The sequence below is a fragment of the Chelonoidis abingdonii genome, chromosome 1, assembly GCF_003597395.2.
Source record: "Chelonoidis abingdonii isolate Lonesome George chromosome 1, CheloAbing_2.0, whole genome shotgun sequence".
NCBI lineage: Eukaryota > Metazoa > Chordata > Testudines > Testudinidae > Chelonoidis > Chelonoidis abingdonii.
Window position 1 is genome coordinate 137,489,941 of NC_133769.1, and position 22,080 is coordinate 137,512,020.

The 22,080-nt window shown below is 40.1% G+C and overlaps 1 protein-coding gene across 1 annotated transcript in view; it reads right to left on the bottom strand.

The window, feature by feature from the left end:
• The window catches only part of LOC116826925 (potassium voltage-gated channel subfamily KQT member 1-like), a 773,346-nt gene that overhangs the window by 663,576 nt on the left and 87,690 nt on the right, over positions 1-22,080 (bottom strand). The window contains exons 5-9 of the mRNA XM_075070630.1: positions 18,673-18,769; positions 12,091-12,231; positions 4,629-4,739; positions 2,706-2,801; positions 1,698-1,826 (exon numbers count right to left, since the gene is read on the bottom strand). Of these exons, the coding sequence (XP_074926731.1) occupies positions 1,698-1,826; positions 2,706-2,801; positions 4,629-4,739; positions 12,091-12,231; positions 18,673-18,769 (574 nt within the window). The remainder of the gene's footprint in view (positions 1-1,697; positions 1,827-2,705; positions 2,802-4,628; positions 4,740-12,090; positions 12,232-18,672; positions 18,770-22,080) is intronic.

A 22,080-nucleotide genomic window follows, 5' to 3' on the forward strand; every position in this document is an offset into this window, starting at 1 on the left:
CCTAACTTGTCTTTACACAAGCTGGTGTGATAAGCTGTAAGGCAAAAAGAGACTAGAAAATTCCTGGCCCAGTTGCAAGATCTCAAAAGCTGATGTCTCGTTCCCTGTCTAATTTACGTTGCACATTTCAATTATTTGGTAAAAGTATGGGTCACTATTTGGTTGGTCCATGCCAGCAACTCTAAGAAGAGGCACTAAATTGAACCACTCAGCAAAAATGAAACAGTCTGTCTCCTTCAGTACATTGCTTCCCGAAAGCCAAAGGACCCCTAAAGGGAGAAGACAGACATCATGGGCTGGACACCTGGGAGTCCGCCTGGTGATATCAAGTGCTTATATTGGATAGGCACCTCTAACTCTCTCTTTCTATTTTCTGGCAATTTGGCTTGCAAGGGAACTGAGAAAAGACTATAGCTGTTTCTGTCTTCCTTTCCATCTTTGTATGTAGTGTCAGCTCCTGATGTGACCAATAACTGAGCGGAAAGCTGATGGCTGGGCAAAGATCTGGTGATAAGTAACACATACTGTATCCTGGCTGACAACCCAAATCAGTCAGTTGACCACTTCCCGAAACAGTGTATGTAATTAGTAAGGATGTGTACATACTTGTGTCTGTGCTTTAAAGATTGTCATGAAGTGACAGTGTGTGTCTGAGAAGAGCCAGCTCTTCTCATCACGGTCAAATTCACCCCCTGCCAAGGGCCTGTACAAAGTCAATAACCACTTTAACCCTCAGCATAAGGGCCAGGATAGGTTTAAGTGGTACAGAGACATCTTTGCTGGCCCTCTTCACAAGGGTGAGTTTCACCCATTAATGAACAATGCCAGAATCTGTAATTATGGGATTAAATTATAGCAAGGAAAATTCAGGTCTAATAGTGCAGAAAAAAATAGAAAAATAAAAGAGGCAGTGTGATCCAGAGGGAAAGGCACTGGCCTGGGCGTCAAAAGACCAGAGTTATTTTTCTTAGCCCTGCCATTAGCTTGTTGTGGCACAGAGCAATGCCATGCCTTGTGCTATTCCTGCCCACTTCTGTCTGAATTGTCTGTTCAGATTGTATGCTCCTCAAGGCAGGGCCTGTCTCTTACTATGCATTTGCACAGCACCTCTATCTGCTCCTGTAATGAAAATAATAAAATACACTTGGAAACAACAGAGGCATGCACTGAAATTCAGCCTTATTTCAGCCAAACTGGGATATTTGCCTAACTCGCTTTTCAAAGGTCCTCTATAGAGATAAGAACTTTAAACCAATTAATTTAGCTATTACAAGCCAAATTGAGAGCACAGGCCCTGCTGCTCCACTGCCTTTCCCTTTTCCAGTCATATATAACCGTTCAGTTGAGTGTAAAATGGATATAAGACGCTATCAGCTCATATAAGATAGCAATGTATGCTTAGTTGAACAGTTATAAATGTCTACATAAGGGACAAGATAATGGAGAATCAGGCCCATAGAAACCAATGGATACATTCAAAACAGAGACATATCTGTCCATCAAGTTTGCCTTAAGGACGATTAAGTTGATCTTGACACAATGTAAGGAAAGATTCCATATCCCATTACAGGTATCTTCCAACCCAAATGTTTCTACAAATTCCCTGCAACATCTATACCTCTTTTACTTATATTCTGGTTGTTAACCCAACTAAATTAAAACCAAGATGAAAATAAGTACGACAAGTTCCTTTTAACCTGTTTTCTCAGACTAGGGCTAGATGGCGCTGGTGTTTTTTTTGTACTTTGAGCAGGCGATGTAACATAGATCTTCCATGTTGCTGTAGAACTGTATGATTTCTCCGCTGCATAGCACCGCCACAGAGTCTGTAAAGTAAAAACCAAACAATTCTTTCCGTGAACAAATGGGCATTGTGTTCTGAAGGAAAGGTAACTATCACCCTGCCAAAAATAAACCTACAGTGTATTCTTTGATTTATACAAATGTGCTGCAGTCGGTTTTCATTGAACAGGTGAAGCTACATATCGAATATGTAGCTGCACAGTATAGCTACATATCGAATAAAATGCAGTCGTTCCCACGAGTAACTGTGCTAACAGGTAACCATCACCAAGAGTCATATGTTCACTTCAGCACGTGGTGTTTTTAAATATGCCGCTCTTAGTATTATCAGTAGAAATTGTGGCCTAATCTACTACACATACAGATGAAAATCTGCCCCATAAGAAGAAATACTCTTAGAACATTAAGAAATGCTCCAGCCTTACTTTTTTATGCACTATGCCACATTTTAGTAATTTTGTTCTCAGTTGACAGTCTCTTTACATTATATGAAATGTAATATTGGAGCATTTTCCAAAGTTGGGTGTATGTATCCATACATACAGACCCAATTATTTAAGACATACACAGTACTAATGGGAATACTACAAGGTAGATAATAATTACATGAAAATTAAAAATAAATAACAAAGTTGCTTCTTTAATTCAACAAGTGTCTGCACCTGGCCAGTGTCTTTCACCTGAGAATCTCAAAGCCCTTTAAAACATTAAACTTCACAACAAGCCTGTGGGACAGGTAATTATCCTCATGTCACAGATCAGTAAACTGAGGCAAAATGATTTAGGGTTTAAAAGCCAATCAGCAGCAGAGTTGGACTAGACCCTAGAAGTCATAACTCCTAGTCCTGTGTCCACTAAACTATACTCTTCCATCTACTCTGTTTTATTATTCAAGCGTTTACCTGAATTAGAGAAGCTGCAGCTGGGATTTGCCTGTTGAAATGCTTCTGACGTTGCTTCTGTTGTACCTTCAAGGCAAAACCAGAACCCAGAATCCCCTAAAAATAAACCAAATACTGGTAAGTCTCTGGTGAAACTTTTTTAAACCAAAATTTAAAGCATGAAATAAAAAAACAACTCCTCCTTTTATATTAATGAGAGAATTTCACCTAAGCTTAATTACAGTCATGGAGTATCTTAACTCTTAACATTTCCATGAGGACAAAATGTATTTATCCAGTGATGAAACACAGTGTATTTGAGGTATTCGGGGCATCACATGAGTTCACTAACTCTTTTACACAAATCAAGTAATATTCTGTCCCCAAAAAGACTTACAACAACCATACATTCACAGCTAGAATTTATGGGGAACATTATTCAACACAGTAGCTGTAGCCACTTTCACTACATTCTAAAAGCAATTGGCACATGATGGTGAGAGAAAAACAACTGAACTCCAGATGTATTTTACGCTTACTATTTCCTTCCCCCGCAAATAAACAACTCTTTTCACTTGTCACCTGTGGAAAAACTCAAAGAAACATACATACAATTTTATAGAGTGCAACATTTCTTTTATAATGGGTCTATATTAGGCAATAAATTACAGAGCTATAGCTGTAACCAGTTTCAATTTCTCAGAGGTTACATTAGTTTTAAGTAATGTGGGTTCATACCCTCTGAGTTCTGCTTTGAACAAACCTGCACTGAAACTCAGTCAGAACAGTCAAGTATCACCTGATTTTGACAAAGCTGTAGCCCAGTTTTGCTCAAACTATTAACAAACCTTTAGTAAACACAATGGAATTGGGCTGAGTTGAGTTTCCATCCAGACTAGAAACAGCGTGTGTCTTCAGGCTTCAGACTGAAAGCTGCTCACCATTCTTGTTGCCTGACATCCTTTTACCTGTTGCTATGTTATGTGTAATGCTAAGTCATTTTAAGGATTTTATTTTCAAACTTCAGCAAAAAAGTCTTCTAGCTTTTTTTTTTTTTTTTTTAGTTAGTTTGTCCTTACATTCATTCATATTCAATTTGGAGAGCCCAGGAAAAAAAAAAAGCCTAGCAATGGTGCTTTGCAGCAGACCTGAGTGAGATTCCTAGGTTGCCAAGGTTGTCTCCTCTCAATCTCTCAGTTTTTTAAATCATAAAAGACGTGAAGTTAAGGAGATCTGGGCTCTATCCCAGTTTTGCCACTGGCCTGCCGATTGGTCCTGGGCAAGTCAATTCACCTAGCTGTACCTTAGTATCCCCATGAGGATAATGAATCTTATCTCCTTTATAAAGGGCTTTGAGATCTATGGATGAAAAGGGCTATAGAAAAGCAAGGTATTGTTATATATTTCATTCCCAATATCTACGGAATGTAAATGACCATCATCACCACATTATCTGAGCTAGAATTGACAATTTTGGTTGGATGTATTCCTGGAGTTTCCAGCACAAGACATAATCTTTAATTAAAACATTAATCTTTAATTCCTGGAGACTCCAAAACAATCCTGAAGGGTTAGCAACCTTAATCTGAGTGCCTGACAATTTTTAACGTATTTATCCTTGTGACACTCCCATGAGGTAGCAATTACTACACCCATTTTACAGAGTGGGAACTGAGGCACAGAAAAGTGACTTGCTCCAGGTCACACAGGAAGTCTATGGCAGAGCAGGAAACTGAACCTGAGTTTCCCAAGTCCTAGGCTAAAGCCCACAAAAATTGGATCATCCTTCCTTTCATGATGAATATTACAAGCTAAAAGGTGCAATAAACTAATTGGTATATTCTGAGACAAAATAAAAAAAAAATTCTTAACAATGGCATCAATTAACAAGTATTTGTATTATTTACACATAGGATTAAATAACTACTTTGAATTCCCACTCACCGCTGGAAGAGCAAAGAAAGATATAGCAAACACTGAGAAACAGGAGGCTATTGTCTTCCCAATCCATGTCTGTGGTACTTTGTCTCCATAACCAATTGTTGTGACCGTTACCTGCACCATAAACAAAGAAAATATTCACTGTAAAGTTATAAAGTTATTTCAGAAAGTGATGTGAAAGCAGCACAATGTATGACAATTCATTTGGCATAAACACTATAGGCCTAAAGCTCCAGCTCCTGAAATCATTTGCTTATGTTAGAATCTCAATCTGAATAGCCTGGAGAGGGTGAGTAACCCCATTCATCTCTTTGGGGCACTGCACTGGGGGGCTCCATCAACACCAGCACAGGACTTGTACCAGGAAGCGAGGAATACAATAATTTCAGCACACCCTTCCAAATAGATACACCAGCAGACAGAATATAAGTACAAGGGCACCCATCCTGTTGCATCTGGCCTGTCTGGGAGAGGAGGCCCTTGCTGCCACCACTCAGAGTGGGATGCAGGGCCAGGAGGGGAGGGACACAGCACTCATATCAAGGCATGCCTAAAACACCATACGTCAGGGCTGGGTTTTGGACAGGCAGCCGAGTGGCTAGAGCCAGTCAGACACTAGGAAGTGGAGTTGTGAGTTGATCCAGGGTTGGGAACCAGGGGCCAGAGTCAGGAGTCAGTGCTGGGACGTAAAAGCCAGGGGTCAGGAACTGGAAGCCAGAATCAAGAGACAAAGCCAAGTCAAGAACTGGATATCAGAGCCAGGAAGTAAAGCTCAGGTCAGGAACAGCGAGAAAAAGCAGAGTCTGTAACAGCAGCTAGCTAGGATTCTGCGTAGTTGTAGAGACAAACTTCCTCCCAAGGCTCAAACAGTGTGTCTGCACCCATCAGGAATGTCTGATCAGTTTGGCTGTCCCTGGGCAGCACACTCATGTTTGGGCCCCTGAGACTCATGGTGTGGTAAGCGTTTCCACTGTCAGGGGTGTTAGGTGGTGGTGTGGAGGCAGCCACTTCCCAGGGAATCTGCAGACCCAGGTTGTATACATGCTGAATCTTTCATCATATTGCCATAATTGGCCCTGCCCACTGCCCTGTTTCAACATTGCAAAGATGGTTTACTTCTTCTCAAAATTAAAAGCTCTAGCCATTGACTACAGAGTATTTTTCATTCTGTCTGATACAAATAATTTTAACAGCTACATCTATAAAGAGTTATTAGGTTTCAGGACATAGCCCCAAACCTATCCTCCACTCCTTCCATTTTGCCACCAATAATATCAGAAACATGACCAAAATAGATTGATGAATTCACATTCACCTAACCATTCACAATGGGAACAAAGGAGGCTATGGGAATGAGGGTTGACCAGAGGATGACAATTCCATTTTGTGGCAACTTCCACGATTTCAGAATTTGTTTTTGTTTCTCCTTGGATAAAATCTTTTAAAAAACAAAATTCTGAAAAGAAGAGAAAGAGTCTGTTTAGCCTCATGGTTAGCGTGTTGGCCTGGGACATGGAAGAACCAGGCTCCACTCCCTCCTCTGCTCCAAATCAGAGCAGAATTTTTCATCCCGTATCACACCAAAACAGGCAGAGCAGGGGCTTGAACCTGACTCTTCCACTGAGCTACAGAGTCAGTCTTTGCTCTCTGTGCTCAGTCCGACTGAAAAAACCTTCCTACCAAAAATTTCATGGAAACAAATACATCTCCGCAAAACCTTTTGGCTTCAACAAAACAACATATTTCACTAAAATTTCATTTTGGTAAACATTTTTTTAACAGCTATAGTGAGAATACGACCATTTAGGGCACAGTCATGGCTATCTGCAGTTGTTGTATCCAGTTAGATACTACAAATAATAATAATAATGCATATTTCTTATAAAGTGCTGTTCATCAGAATCTCAAAGCACTTAATCATTAATCTATAGTTTTTAAGGTTTTCCTGAAGCACCTATAAACAGTTGGAGAGATTATGCTTCCTTTAGAGCAGTGGTTCCCAGACTTGTTCCGCTGCTTGTGTAGGGAAAGCCCCTGGTGGGCCGGTCCAGTTTGTTTACCTGCTGCATCTTCAGGTCAATGGGAACTGCTGGAAGTGGCAACCAGTATGTCCCTCGGCCCGCACTACTTCTAGCAGCCCCCATTGGCCTAGAGCAGCGAACCGCAGCCACTGGGAGCCGCGATCAGCCGAACATGTGGACGTGGCAGGTAAACCAACCGGCCCGGCCCACCAGGGGCTTTCCCTGCACAAGTGGCGGAACATGTTTGGGAACCGCTGCTTCAGAGCAGTCTCTCAGGGAAGCACTGTAATGAGCTAGATAGGAGGATTTTTTAAAAAAGGGTCAAAAATACTATTGAACTAAGACTTTCAGGCCTGAAAACTAGACTCACATTTACTCCATAGACTTTTGGCTCCTCATTCCGAACAAAATGCCAGCTGTTTAGCAAACTCAATATTTTAGCATCTTTATTTTCCCTTGCTGTATGCTCACCTCAGCAAGGACCACATCTTCCATGAGTCAGTACAGCCCCTAGCATAATGGGGCCCTAATAATGATTAGGGCTATTGCTTACTACCCCAAAACAAAGAAATAATAATGACAATCAGCAACACCACGTTAACTTTCAAAATGATCAGATCTGGGGAGCGGAGGAAATTAAAGCAATAATTCCTTAACGACCATTCAGCTTTTCAGTGCACCCAGATAATCCTTTAATGTCTTGCTTTCTCTTCTCCCCTTCATTTTCCTATGAAAGGCTCCTTGTGTCTCTCAGTTCTCCAGCACTCAGAAATTAAAAACTAACTGCCATAAGGCTGACCTACTCTAACATTACTGTGGGAGACAGCATGAAAAGCCATAACCACAGAAAAAGGAAGAGATGCTTTTCCATCCCTGCAGCAGACATTTGGTGGACAGATTTCTGCAGGCGTCTGGACACGTCTCAGCAAGTTTCTCCATTGCCACTTTAAGAGGATTCTTTCTTGCTAATCTTGTTAATACTTGTAAGTATGCAGAATGGATTATAGATAATGTAAATTCTCCAGTTTTCTTAATCCTGTCCAGAATTATTTTGAACATATTTCTAGTAGATGCTAGTGAACCACTCAGCATATATTTAATAATTAGCTATTGAAAAAATAAGCCTGTTGCCTAAACCAGATTCACTACATCACATGTCCATTCATATCTTCTGCACATGCTCTCGCTAACTTAGCCTTAGCAAATACATACACATGCATAGTTTCAAGAGTAGTTTCACTGACAGCAACAAGACAATTCACATGCTTAAAGCTCTTTCAAGATCAGGGCTTTAGGACCAAACATAAAAATAAAGGGACATTGCTCTGGCTGGGACATGGGCACTTGATATTGGAGATTTGGTGAAATAGCACAAAAATTGGTATTACAAATAGAGTATCCTGATGTAAAAAATCAATTATTTGACTCAAATTCTACAAGACCTAAATTAGCCCTGTTCTCATCAAAAGACACTAAGGTGGGGTCTCAAGAAATAGGAATGGAAATGAGATGTCAACAACTTCTGCCCCAGAAGAGGATTCAAAAATAACTTAAAACAAGCAGGATTAATAATTTTGCCGGACTGATAATCCCTTAGGAAATGTCTTTTCATATATGTTAACAAGGTAATAGTACTGAAAATGGTTCACATAAGAAGCTACAAGTCTTCAGTAGAACTCTGCAATTAAATCTGCCATGCCTGTCAAAAGTAGATGAAACAGTCTTGCACTCAGCTAGAGCGTGTGAATATGGTTAACATTTGGTTCCAAATTCCTTTTATTTTTGTTTTATTTTCCTTTTTCCTTATGTTTAAGCCCTTTAGGACCTTTGTATCAAATTCAGCAAGCTTGCACTTTCTACAGTAAGCAAAATATCACACATAATAGACTCTGCGGTTTTAGCAGATACACAAAAAACTTTCAAAAGCTGCTACCAAGGTGTTTTTAAATCTTGGATTAGTTTTCAAAAGCAAAAGTGAAATCAAATTTCACTCTCTAATAACTCCACATCTGTGTTTTTGTGTTACAGGAGGTTCAAAAAGAAAAAAATTAAGTGATTCACTTTGCCCTGTATCACTAGTCCCAGCTGTGAGCTGCACCTGCACCGTGACTCACTAATGCTGCAGAGGCCTACATGTCTGGAAAGCTTAAACAATTTAAACAATGTTCTTCCTTCATGTGCCTCACACAGATAAAGACAAAGCTGATTTTATCTACCCATTACACAACTCAAGTAGAATTTTACAGAAAAATCCCTGAGCACTTTGTGCAATACATAAACACTTTAAAATTAGGTTGAATTCTAAATGTTCCTATCTTAAACAATGAAAAGCATTTAAAGCAAGCACCAATTAGCCTACATTTTGAACTTATTCATTTCTGTTGAAAATTCTCCCAGTTTTCTTTTATTAACTTATAATCAAGAATATTTGCAAAAACGCTCATGTGAAGAGATCTTAACTGTTTTAAGCCCTGATTCTGCAGCCTTTACTGTGTCAGGCCTGAAGCATCTAGCCCTTAGATTCCAAAATAGTTTCTCATATTAGAAAATTGGATTTAATTCTTTAAGCATGTTCCTGCCAGCAGCTAAAAGAAAAAGATATTTTTGTGTTTACTTCTCACGGAAGGTGTTTATATACCACAGTGACAGGAAGCCTGATTAAACCATAGCTAAATACTATAAAATTCACAAGAACACAGATCGACATCCTTTAACAATTACGTTGAACAGTCATCCCAATTTATTAAAGAGAGAGAGATACACACACACACACACGTTGCCACTAACCTCTTTGGACCACTGGGGGAATTTACAAGCTTCCCAGGAGATCAGCTCAACTAATGCTAACTCTGGTGGGAGCCCTAATGTTGAGATTCCCACAGCTAGACCCTCTTCTAATACTATTTTGATTACATTTACTTTTCATCATATTTAGCTGAAATGGTGGCAAAAACTAGCTGAGCAGCCATGTCCCCACTGTTTTGAAAACTAATTCAACTGAACTGGTGGTAGAAGTAGAAATTGATTACTGTTAAAGTTTCCTCAGCATAGGCATAGCTTTTTGTGATGTAAGTCTAAAAAGGCACAGGTTTGTTTAGCTTTTACTCTTTTGGTTTTTATTTCATATTTTTCAACAATCTGTTCTTGTGGAAAGTTTCTTCCTAAGCTTAGAGCTTGTTTTATGCCCAGATGCACAAAGGTTTAAGTTCCTTCTAAACTTTTTATCATGCATGTCTTTAGAGGGGTTTAACAAATGATTGATTTTGTGGGCCAATGGTTTCCCTGCCAGACTATTTAGTTCTGTCCGGTCATTTCAGGGTGGGGCTTTTTTTGGTCAGGCTTTTTCATTTTTTTGGATCAATTTATTGGATGCTTTGTGTACCCTACAAATTAGTTTAATACATGATAACCATATCACTGGAATTAAAGATTTACAACATTTTTTAACTGAGCCTTTAAAATAAGGGTAAGCCAAACTTATATAAAAAAATAATTTTAAGTAAAGGTTTATACATCGCCCTTCTAACATAAATATTATAAATGTTTATGTATTAGGACTTTCAAGGCCCTTTTTTTCCCCCATCCCACAAACTCTTACCAGTCTTTATTTAAAGGATTATTTAGATGCAGGTAAAATATTACTTTGTTACTTAAGGAAGTTTGCCATCTTTTCTTTACAAAGAGTTGAACTGCTTATCCCTTTGGTCTTGGATTAAGCCAGCCTAAATTTTCTCTCTCTCACACACACACGCATATCAAAGCCAGCAAAAGGTTTCGTAAGTGCAAAACCCACCCACATAAGAAAGAGAGAACCTTCTGTGGTATGCCTTAGCACTCACCCATCATATTCAGTAGTCTTACAGACATGCTGCACACCTCTGCTATGAACTCCCTTGCACATATGAAGAAACAGTATGAAATACACAACATTCCCTTATTAGCACTACAACAAATACAGCAAATGTAACATCTGTTAGATATATGCACTGTATACTTGTCAATGGGTAGGATGAGGTAGGAATTAAGATTTTGCTTTACACCGCGGTTTGAGATGAAGGGAGAATAGGCAGTTAAGGGATATGTAAGGGCTGAATGGGCAAGTGGGGGAGTACTGTGAATATTTGGGAGCTAGTGGCTCTAAGTCTGCCCCCAATAATATCTCCTCATTATAATATCCTCTGGGTATGTCATTCCCCTCCCTATCACCAGATCTGATTTGTCAACCTCCTCTGGTTTGTCACACCTACACTCCCAGGTCATAAGCCACATGAGATTTGCCAGTGAGGAAAGCTGCCTCAGGAGCACAGGTGGTGTATCGCAGGGTATGTCTTCACTACTGGCCGATTTACTGTGTTGATCCCCGAGCGCTCTCCCGTTGACTCCTGTACTCCAGCTCGGCAAGAGGTGCAGGCAAAGTCGATGGGGAAGCAGCAGCAGTTGACTCATCACACTGAAGACACCATGGTGAGTAGATTTCAGTACGTCAGCTTCAGCTACATTATTCACATAGCTGAAGTTGTGTAACTTAGATCGATCACCCCCCAGTGTAGAGCAGGCCAGACTCAGACTGCTGGTGAGCAGAGGAAAGACATTTCCCAGAGATATGTCACTAATGTGATGAATATGGCTAAAGGAGCATCACCAATACCTGTTCCAATACCACCTCACCAGTACCTCTTCTCTCTCTTCACTCCCCACATAACCACGTATTTCCTTCTCCACCCAGCTCGGTATTCACACTCCTATACAACTCCCATAACCTCCAGCCCCAAACCTTCTTCTCTAGCTCACCATGACTCCTGACTGAGCCCTGCTGGTGAATCTGGGAAGCACTATCAGACATCCAAAACAGCTGATGGATCTGGAGGGCTCCGTCAACTACTCTCAATGGAACTATTTAATGTTATCACAACTTCCTATATTCCATGTTTTAAAATACGCAGTTTGCATTGTAGTACACATGACTGACATCCACACGCATGTTTTGGGGGCTGTCAGTACAGTGGCATAGCTAGAGGTATCTGAATAATGGAATACCCTGGAAGGACACATTCTTACAGTAATGTTTCTTTTCAGAAAAAATCACTGAAAATTAAATTGGGCTCAAAAGAGCAAGTAAAATTTCAAGATTAATTTCTCACTCTTTAAAATAAGGATTTCATTCCTACTTTAAGTACAAAATGCAATGCAAACTTTACCATGGAGTCACTACTTTGCCTTCATAATATACTTCAGTACTGACATATTTTAGTTCTATTAAGTCTACTTTTAAAAAAAAAAAAAAAGTAAAATTTCCCTTTTAGATTGCCATTTACAAATCGAAGGCCTGATTTTGAAAATCAAATCCTTACTCCAGAAAAAAAAAAATCCCTATTAAAGTCAATGGTCTATCTTGCATGAGAGTGGACAAAGACTAGGCACACACTTTAGTACAGATGACTTACCACACCCCACCACAGGGCATCAGCATAGCTAGAGAAACCTGTTCTTCCATCTTCATCCACTGCATCCTTCTCAGCAAGATAGACAAAATAGGATGAGAAGATCAGTCCCAAGAATCCAATGTACAGAGTGGTTATGAGTTCCTATCACAAAAGAAAGGAAATAGTATGTAAGGCTTAAGTTATGTACTTTCCAGTTTGAAACCAATAACTTTGCTTGATTTTACATACTAGCATATTTTTCTGAAAGGCACTATCACAGCAATGCTGTGCAATGGCAATGTTAAAAAGACACAATCAGCATGTTTAGAATGCAAAATGTGCTTTCATAAAAAATAGATGAATCAGTGAATAGCTTTATTTGCTTCAAGTCATTCAAGGCCAAATGGTCCCTGACAGTAGATTTGGACAGGTAAAAACAGACATAAGACTTTGCAATGTCATTGGCCAACTTTGATGATATGCCTTTTAAAACTGAAGGTAAATCCTACCATACACTCTCAGAGTATGTGATTTATTTACAGTAAATTTGTTTCTTCTTCACATCCCCCAGCATATTAACAGATATGGGGAGCACAGCATCACCATTCATTTCTGCGCATGGCCTGTTCATCCATTCATGTCCCTGCATACTATGTCCCACCATTTACTCTGTAGTTAGCGTCTAGGCCTGACTTACCTTGGTTGCATTTCTGTTAGTCTCTTTGACATCCTGTTATGTCTATGTTCTACAGTGTCCCCACCATTGTAATCTTTTTTCTGTTGCAGCCAGTCCTGTACCCTGATTTCTTGTCCTACTCTCCTTCTAACTTAATTTATCTTAAGTCATGACTCTTTACATCTGCCATCTTCCAAAGAACTCACCACTACTGCCTCCAGCCTTCTGATGTCTGTTTCATTTAATGCACCTGCTTCCAGACCATAGAGCAGAACAATTTGATAAATTTTCACTTTGGTACCAAATGTAATGTTTTTATTAGTCCATAATTTCATCAACTGTGCAGCACCTGTTGCTAAAGCACTTCTCCTTTAAACCGCATCTTTGACATAACCATCAGCATTGATCAAGCTTCCTACATAAACATAATAGTTGACTTGTTCTACAGTTTGGATTTACAACTATATCATCATCTTGGTATTAATTGTATCTTGGAAAAGGGACAATGGCTAAAATACGTTAGTAATCTAATGAAATCTACATTATAAAATACTCAAAACTTTCCTTGAATACTCTGTTTATAACTGCAATGTCATATCATTATAGACCTAGACATACACGAATCACTTAGGAGTAACCAACTTGAAGGAAATTAAACTAATTTAAGTTACGCACAAGCACATATATAATGCTTAGCTCTAAATATATTTTTCAGACTATTTATTCACCCACATGAGGATTTTCCAAGGATACACATAATTGCCTTCCACCTAAAACTTTTTTTAGTTAATGTTTTAAAAGGGATCTGAGACTTTATAAACATTTACTTTGTATTGCCTGAGAAACTGAGGGTTAATTCCTGTTTTGTCTTTTGTAATACTTTTTATTTAAGCTTTGACACCTGCAGGAAGACTGAATGGTAACAATTACTACATGCCTCATCTGTATCTTTCCCCAATTCTTTATTGTTTTCTTCTAGTCACCATTCTGAACTCCAGAGAATTCTTCTCCTTTATTTTGTGTCCCAAATATTGCAAGAATGTTTTTTTAAAAACAAAACACCAGTCTAACAAAGAACGCCTCTATTTAAAATAGATGTTTCTCTCCCACCATTTTTCTGTCACATCTTACACTAGCATCCAAAGCTAAATGTCAGGGAGAAGAGTTCCTGGAATATCTGGGTTTTATTACCTTACCCTGTAATGTCTTTCAGCTCCTTTCATTTTTTCATTACAGTATCTCTCTGGTGGAAATGGTGAAGCCTTGGGATGCTCCCTGAGACAACTGTTACTTGTAGCATCAGGAGTCAAGACTCTACATACCTGTCCACTGAAACTTCACTGAGATAATCCAGATTCAGTGTACTTAAGCAACCTTTGCACAAAACAAAGCGGAGTCCCTTCTCAATATATTTTCAAGTAATCCATTAGTTCTGATTGTTCCCTCTCTAGTTTCAGTTTTTAGTAGCATCCAGTTTCACCTGTAGGTCCTTTTCTCAGCTCTAGTTGCCTGATGCATTTAAAGCTGAATCTTCACTAGTTCGCTGTTCCCTTGTGGTAACCCTCTCCTCCACCAACTCTGCTCCCTCTTTTTGTACAGCAGTTAATGCACTTGGTATGTCTGATCTTATTGCTTTGAACTCTGCTAAGAGTTCCTTCTATATTTGCAGCTCGCATGGTGTTCTCTTGGTTTTGGCAGCTTTCTGTGCTATCTTGTCCAAGTCCTTCCTCTTTCAGCAGCGATCATCCGTTCATTATGCTAAAATATTGTCTAGTTTGTAAGCATGGGTTACTCTAGCTATGGACAAACTAGGCAGCTTCCCAGGACAGCAGATTTGGCCCAGCTAGCCCTCTATCATGATGGAGGGGTGTTCTGGCCAAATCTGAGTGGCACTGTGATCCCGTGCACCAGGTTGCAATTCCAGTCACACAAATTTGACAGCTGGGTCAAAATCTGCTATTCTAGGCTTATAAAGAGAGGGACGGCACACTGACATTTTGCCTAGGGCAGCAGATAGTCTTGAGCTGCCTCTATTTGTGGGTGTCCATTTAATACTTGGAAAGCCTGAACTCAGTAGGCTGTAAAGGTCAAGAAAGCCAATGGAGACAGATGTTCTAGACACCAACTAAGCGTGAAGTTCCTATGCTTCCACCCCCAGGAGATGATATCACTTCCCACTGAATGGAGATACCGTACTAGTGCCACTAAAGCTGTCTGGGTCTTGCTTCAAACCAAAGCCCAACTACAAGACATCCAAGCTATTGGTAGATATCACAAGTCACTGGAACACAGAATCTACTACTTTCTCACTGATTTTGCCTTAGAATGGAGGTCAGAGACCACACAATAATTGGAGAGATTTTCTATGTGAAGTATTGGCTTTAAAAATCAGGCAGACCAATATGATTTTTAGTGGAGTTGGGCAAGATCTCAGGCTCTCACTGTGACAGAAATGTCACCAGAACTTCTGAGGATATTTCAGCATCAGCATCTCTAAACCGTAGCCCTATTCATCAAAGCCTGAACCCTTGTCAAAACTCAGTCTGGATGCAAACATTACTGCCTCTGATCATCTCTACTGGCCACTCTGAATACATGCATACATGTTCAAAACCAAATATTGCAATAGCAAGTGTGTATACATAAATATTAAAAAATAATTGTTCCAGCAGCCCTATACTAAGAAGATGTGTGTAAAAGAGGGATGAGCGCCAGGTTTGTATAATTTTTGGTGGTGCCCAGAACAGGTCCAAGCAGAGCCATCCCATACATAAGATGGACCAGGGCAAGCACTCTGGACCCCAGGCTTTGGGGGGCCCCACGCTTCAGGGGCACATGGGGTCCTGGGCAGCCTGTAGGGTTATCAGGGGGTCTGGTGCCAGCGGCACGGGGGAACCCAGCCCTAGCCCACCCTGCTCTGCTCTGCTGGCTCCCAGCATCGCTTGCGGGAGGGGGTGGAATCTCAAAAGAGGGGAGGGGCAGGCTTAGGGGAAGGGGCAGTAAGAGTCAGGGTTGGGGCAGAGCAGGGGCGGGAAGATGCAAGACAGGGAGTAGAGGGGTGAGGTGGGCTGAGGCTGAGTCACTTGCTGCTGCTGATGCCAGGGCCCCCGCTAACCTTCCAGGCCATCCTGGACCCCACATCCCCCTGGATGGGATGGCTCTGAAACTATAAGCCCAAACATTGGTGGAGTCGGGCACCACCACATTCCTGAATATTGGTGGCGAACAGGCACCATGGGCCCATATAACTGGCCACCTATGAAGACAGGATATAAAGATTTCAACGAAAGTGAACTAAAGTACATATAAAGAAACAGGATTTGATGGCTTGCAATAATATAGCAGCTAACATCTGAAGTTCCCTGAATGTTTTGCAGAAATGAAGGCTCAGATTATGATCTTTATTTTATAGCTGAAGTAACAGACAGAAGTTAAATAACTTGCCCAATATAAGAAAGTCAAAAGAAGAGCCAGATACACAACTCAAGAGTACAGGTCTTGCAGTCCTTGCACTTACCACACAGCAAAGCTTACTCTCGTGCTTTTGATTAGGACAGATAACATACTGAGATGCTATTCATCGGGTCACAAACAAAATTTCTTTTCCTTTTCTCCCCCACAGAAATCCAACATTCTATACTTTGCAGTTATGACTTAAACATTTTTAGTTGGGGGTGGTGTGCAAAGAAAGCCAAAATCACAATTGCATATAGGGTAACATGATAGATCCATATTGAGGGACTTAAGTCAATATGCTATTTTAAACCTGGACACGTTTTTAATTATGACAAATTATCCCAAATAATAATAATAATCAGAATCATCCATTAACCTTCTATTAGAAACATTATGGCAGCTCACAAACCAAGATGAGGGATAAGTGAACCTCAGATTAGAGACTCAAACTGGAGATTGATAAGTTAACTCAATAGTTTTTCAGTGAGCTGCATGATTTTCTCCAAGTTTTTCCATCATCATATGTGATATTGACTCATGTTCTGTTGTCTTTGGCAAGAAACTAGTATAAGCTCAACCTGCTGAAAATAGCTGAGTGCCCTGGCCAAATCGGGTTTCAGTGAGCTAATACAGCTATATGTAAAACTAAGACACACATAGTTCAATCTTTAGTAAGCTTTTCTGGGCACAGACAGATCCAAGCAAATCTATTTTCCATGGGACCCAAATAATGTACTTTTTTGCACTTTTCAGGGATTTAGGATCTTACTTTATATTGAAAAAGTACCAAATTCATCAACAACAAAAACAAATAAAAGTCTGCTTTGTACGCTGTCTGCAAAGAAAAGGAAACAGACTCTTTTTTCTTTAAAACGCAAAGTTCTATTGCAGACTGGAGGGGAATAAAAGTTCGGTTTTCCCTTCTGTTCACTGCAGTTTCAACTACACTTATCCAACGTCAATAAAGAATATTTTTGATTTTGAACTGCTCATGTGTCAGTGGATGATCTCCTTGGTCAAGCACGCAGATATGAAGATTGTTTATAGATCATTATAATCACTTCTCTGGAGTAATAGAACTTCAAATTCATTTGGTTCACAGGCTTATCTTCTCCATGGTATTTTTTATTTGCCCCCACAAAACCCGCACAGTAAGCCTCATGAATGTGAAGAAAATACTTTAGGAGTCTAGTCCAGTATTATATGGATAGCCATGCAGTGTAGAGATAAACAATGAAGTTTACACTGACATGGGCCATTAAAATTACTCCTGTCATATAGGAATGAAGTGGATTTGTGTTGAGGGATTTTTGCTGTTTGTTTTGGGATTTTTTTTTAAAACAGGAATTCAGTGTTTTTCAATGGAGTTCTGCCTGTTGGAGCCGAAGTTACCCACGGTACAGCAGAAATGTTAATAGCACAAGAATAACTATAAGATAGATTTTCAGTGTTTTGTTTTAAGCAGCTCCCAGTCATCTGTAACATAACAATGATCTGCTGAAGTAAATGCAGGTGGCACCTGTGACAGAAGTTCATAGTTGTTTACACTAATTGGAGAACAGATTTATATGAAGGAGTGTGAAGGAAGGACTGTCACAGGAGGAGAAATAACTGGCTATAAAGTTGAAGAAATCTATAGTGTGGAACAAGCCATTATAATATGACAGGATGAGTAAGAAAGGATGACAATAATATTATGTTGATATGGTTAACCTCAAGCACCCGTTTTCACCAAAAATTGTTCAAAAGTGACCCTTAAAGAAGGGCCCTTCAATCATTCATTTGCCAAAGTCTGTACAAAAGTCTATGCGAAAAATGATTACTTAAGCTTAAGTACTTCTGAACAGGAGAGGTAATGGTAAAATGTAAAAGTTTTAACAAAAACAGGCTGCTATTTATAGAAATATGTACCTCTATTTCACAGCCTATATCCTTAGATAAAATAGTGTTTCCTGCATGTTATAATACTAGAGTTAATATTTTTATTTATAGCACAAATTAGAAACCCCAGTATTTAAGTAGCTAAATAAAAAGGAATGGTTAAAATGGTTGATATGTTTACTTAAAATGTTTCCACTGCTTTTTGTTTTTTTGCCAAAATAACCTGGATTAGAAGACATTTCCTGCAAATACAGCTGACAGCATTTTTATATGCAAGACAAACCATGTAACTGTGTTTAATAAATTATGCTTGAATAGTTCCATCAAACTTCAGAGAACCATTATTCGCAGCTATAATGCTAATGTCCAGAAAATACCACTGCTGGTGCCCACTAGCCACCAAATTGAAAGAAACATTCAGCCTAATTGTGTTCCTGTTTCAAAAGGAAGAAGAAACGTGATTGTCTTTGAAAATGATTCATTCTGTCTTGCAACAATCATTGTTCATTTTAAACCAGATCATGATTTGAAGTCCATGAGCTGAATAAGCTTCATAGGCCATGTGTTAGGAACTTTAAAATATCCAGTACCTGACGATGTATGAAAACAACTGATCCTAAGAGTCTCCAAGTGCCACCCTGCCGATCTACATGAAGCATGCGAAGTATCTGGAGAAACCGGATTCCCCTGAAAGAAAAATGTGAAATGAATCAAAAACTTAAATATCTGTACAAACTATTTTTCAATCTGCACACAACCTTCAGGATGCATTTATATACTGTAATTTAAAAAACCCACAACAACAGGTACGTGATCATCCTTCAGGATGCTGAGCAACTTCTCTTCCCAGAGATGTGCCTGGGAATTAAAGCTATTCGGTACCTTGTGTGTGTGGACCCAAAAATTTCAATACTGTATACTACTCTGTATTTAAATGTATAGTATATCAATATACCAAATAGTTAAATAAATTGTACAAGTATTTGTTCATACTCTTAAGCACATTACATTTTTACTTATTTGTGACTCTCTAATGTTTGCTTTCTGAGAACATTCAGTACCAAAACTTTACTAGCATGAACACTTCCAAAAAGTAAACTTTTAACCCCTATATTTTCCAAAAGCAAAACCTGAACAGAACATTCAACTGTAAAAGTCACAATTCTCACTTTTTTGCATGTTTTTAGTTACATAAATCATCCAATCAGTGAGTAGAGACAATACTATGCAACTTAAATAACCAACTAGAACATGAATTTTGAATTGGGCACTTTTGCAACTCAAGGAGGGTTGCCAGGTGTCAAAAAGGGACCCTCCCCAGCTCGGTGCAAATGTGCGAGCGATGGAGTGAGCAGGGTGGGGCCTCGGAGAAGGGGAGGTGCAAGAGTGTTTGGTTTTGTGTGATTAGAAAGTTGGCAACCCTATGCTGAAGAAATGTATGAATAATTTTAAATAAATAATTCAAATTAAAATATTTCTCATTAGTTTGTTTTGGTTTGTTTTCATCATGATCTCTTTACTTCTCTCCTACACACACTCTTAGCCATTGCTTATAGCAACTACTGTATTGAAATCCTATCACTGAATCTAAGTAGCCAGAGAAGGAAAGGAATCATCTGGTCTATCCATCAGATACTGCAAGATTGTCCTTCAAGTTTACTTTCTAGTGACCTGTCCAAATCCACAGTCTAATAGGTCTTACCACTAGGGTATATTTTTTTTAAATTCAGCCATTTTTTCCTTCTTTTTATCATCCCATTAGAGTTATGCTCTCTTGTGCCACATTAAAAGGCAGGAACCTCAAAATAGGTTTCTCCACCATGATGTTCTGCAATCCCTATTACTCCTCAAAGACAGGTTCTGCATTTGCCTTTAGAAAATCTAATCTCTCTGTAGCGGGGTGGTCACTCCACTTGTGCCTGGAAGGGCTTGAAATCAGCCCTGGGAGAGGTCTGAGACTGTGAGAGGGATGCTGCTAGGAAAGCAGCAAGCCTCAGCTGATTGAGGAAACAGCCACAGCTGAAGCCACACCCCAATCAGGCCACAGCTGGCCTTATAAAAGGCTAGTGAGCCAGGAGCTGGCAGATATTCTCTCTAACTTTGAGAGGGAGGGACCTGGCTGCAGAGAGCTGAGAGAAGGTCCCTGGAGTGGAGCAGGGCTGGGAGAAGGCCAATGGAGCTGAGGTGCTCCAGCCTGGAAACTGCCCAGGTGTGGCCTAGTGGAAGGCCAGTTAGGTACTGCAGTGGCAGAGGCAGAAGGTCCAACCCCCCCTTGCCTATGATGAGTGGCTTTTACACTGCAGTCTACCCCAGTGAGTGGGAGCTAGATGGTGACTGGCAGTAGCCCATGACTGAGGCAAGGTAGGGATAGAGGGATAGACAAGGGCACTTCCAAAAAGTGGGGGGGACATGGGGGTCAGCGGCAGTAGCATGGCAGAGGGCGCTCCAGAGTCTAGAAATGCTAATTCCCTGAGATGACTAGCAGGAGGTGCTGCAAGGATGAGTCCCACCCCGTTACACTCTCCTTCATTTAAAGTTTGCTTTTTTCTAAGCTGCCCCAGAAGAAAAAAATAAAAATTACTAGAGCCTTGTACTTTTTGACCCCACATGCAATACTAAGCACTGTACCATGACACTGTGAAGCCTGAATGGCAGCATATATAAATGCATTTCATTATTCTTTGACAGGCTATTGATTCTACACAGTTATATTACATTTTAGAAATTTAACTACAAACGTATTTTTTTTTAAATAAGGCCTCAAAGAGGAGAATTCTCATAATATGTGGTATGCCAACACTGGCTAGTTCACACAGCTCCCCCATGGGGGAATAGGAAAGGACACAAATACAATTTTTAGATGTTCCCCCAGGTTTCTTTAATTTAACAGTTGACAGCAAGTAGACATTATGACATTTCTTGGTTTAGCTGTCTTTAATATATCTAAGTTGTTTGCCACCACGGCATCCAACTGCTGATATGGACATTATAGACACTTGATCAATGGCATATTACCAAAATTGATGTTTATGGGGTATCAGAGACAGGCATAGCTGAGGCATAGCTTCTCTGCAAATGCACAAGCTTTCCACAAAGGTAGAAGCGATGCTGGTAGAAAAGGTGACTGTTTTAATGATCTATACAAAAGTCTGAAGACATCAGACTACAGACTATCAAAGTGCCACAAACTTTGTGGGTGTAGTGAAGTCTGCATCGGTTCCAGACTTGCCAATTTCCACCAAGGCAGAAGCGGTCTTTCATCTTTGATGGATCAGGAACTTGCACCCTTTTGTGTCAGACAACAGCCTAACCAGGGTGATCCATATTTCCGTATCTTCCATCACTGGCCTGGTCTACACTATGCGTTTAAACCAATTTTAGTAGCGTTAAACCGATTTAACCGTGCACCCGCCCACACAACGAGGCCCTTTATATGAATATAAAGGGCTCTTAAAACCGGTTTCTGAACTCCTCCCCAACGAGGGGAGTAGCACTGAAATCGGTATTACCATATCAGATTAGGGTTAATGTGGCCGCAAATCGACCGCATTGGCCTCCGGGCGGTATCCCACAGTGCACCATTGTGACTGCTCTGGACAGCAATCTGAACTCAAATGCACTGGTCAGGTAGACAGGAAAAGCCCCGGAACTTTTGAATTTCATTTCCTGTTTCCCCAGCGTGGAGAGCTCATCAGCACAGGTGACCATGCAGTCCCAGAATCAAAAAAGAGCTCCAGCATGGACCGTATAGGAGATACTGAATCTGATCTCTGTATGGGGAGATGAATCTGTTCTATCAGAACTCCGTTTCAATAGATGAAATGCCAAAACATTTGAAAAAATCTCCAAGGCCATGATGGACAGAGGCCACAACAGGGACTCAAAACAGTGTTGCGTGAAACTTCAGGAGCTGAGACAAGCGTACCAGAAAGCCAAAGAATCAAATGGACGCTCACGGAGGGAGGGGCGACTGATGACTGTAGCTATCCCACAGTTCC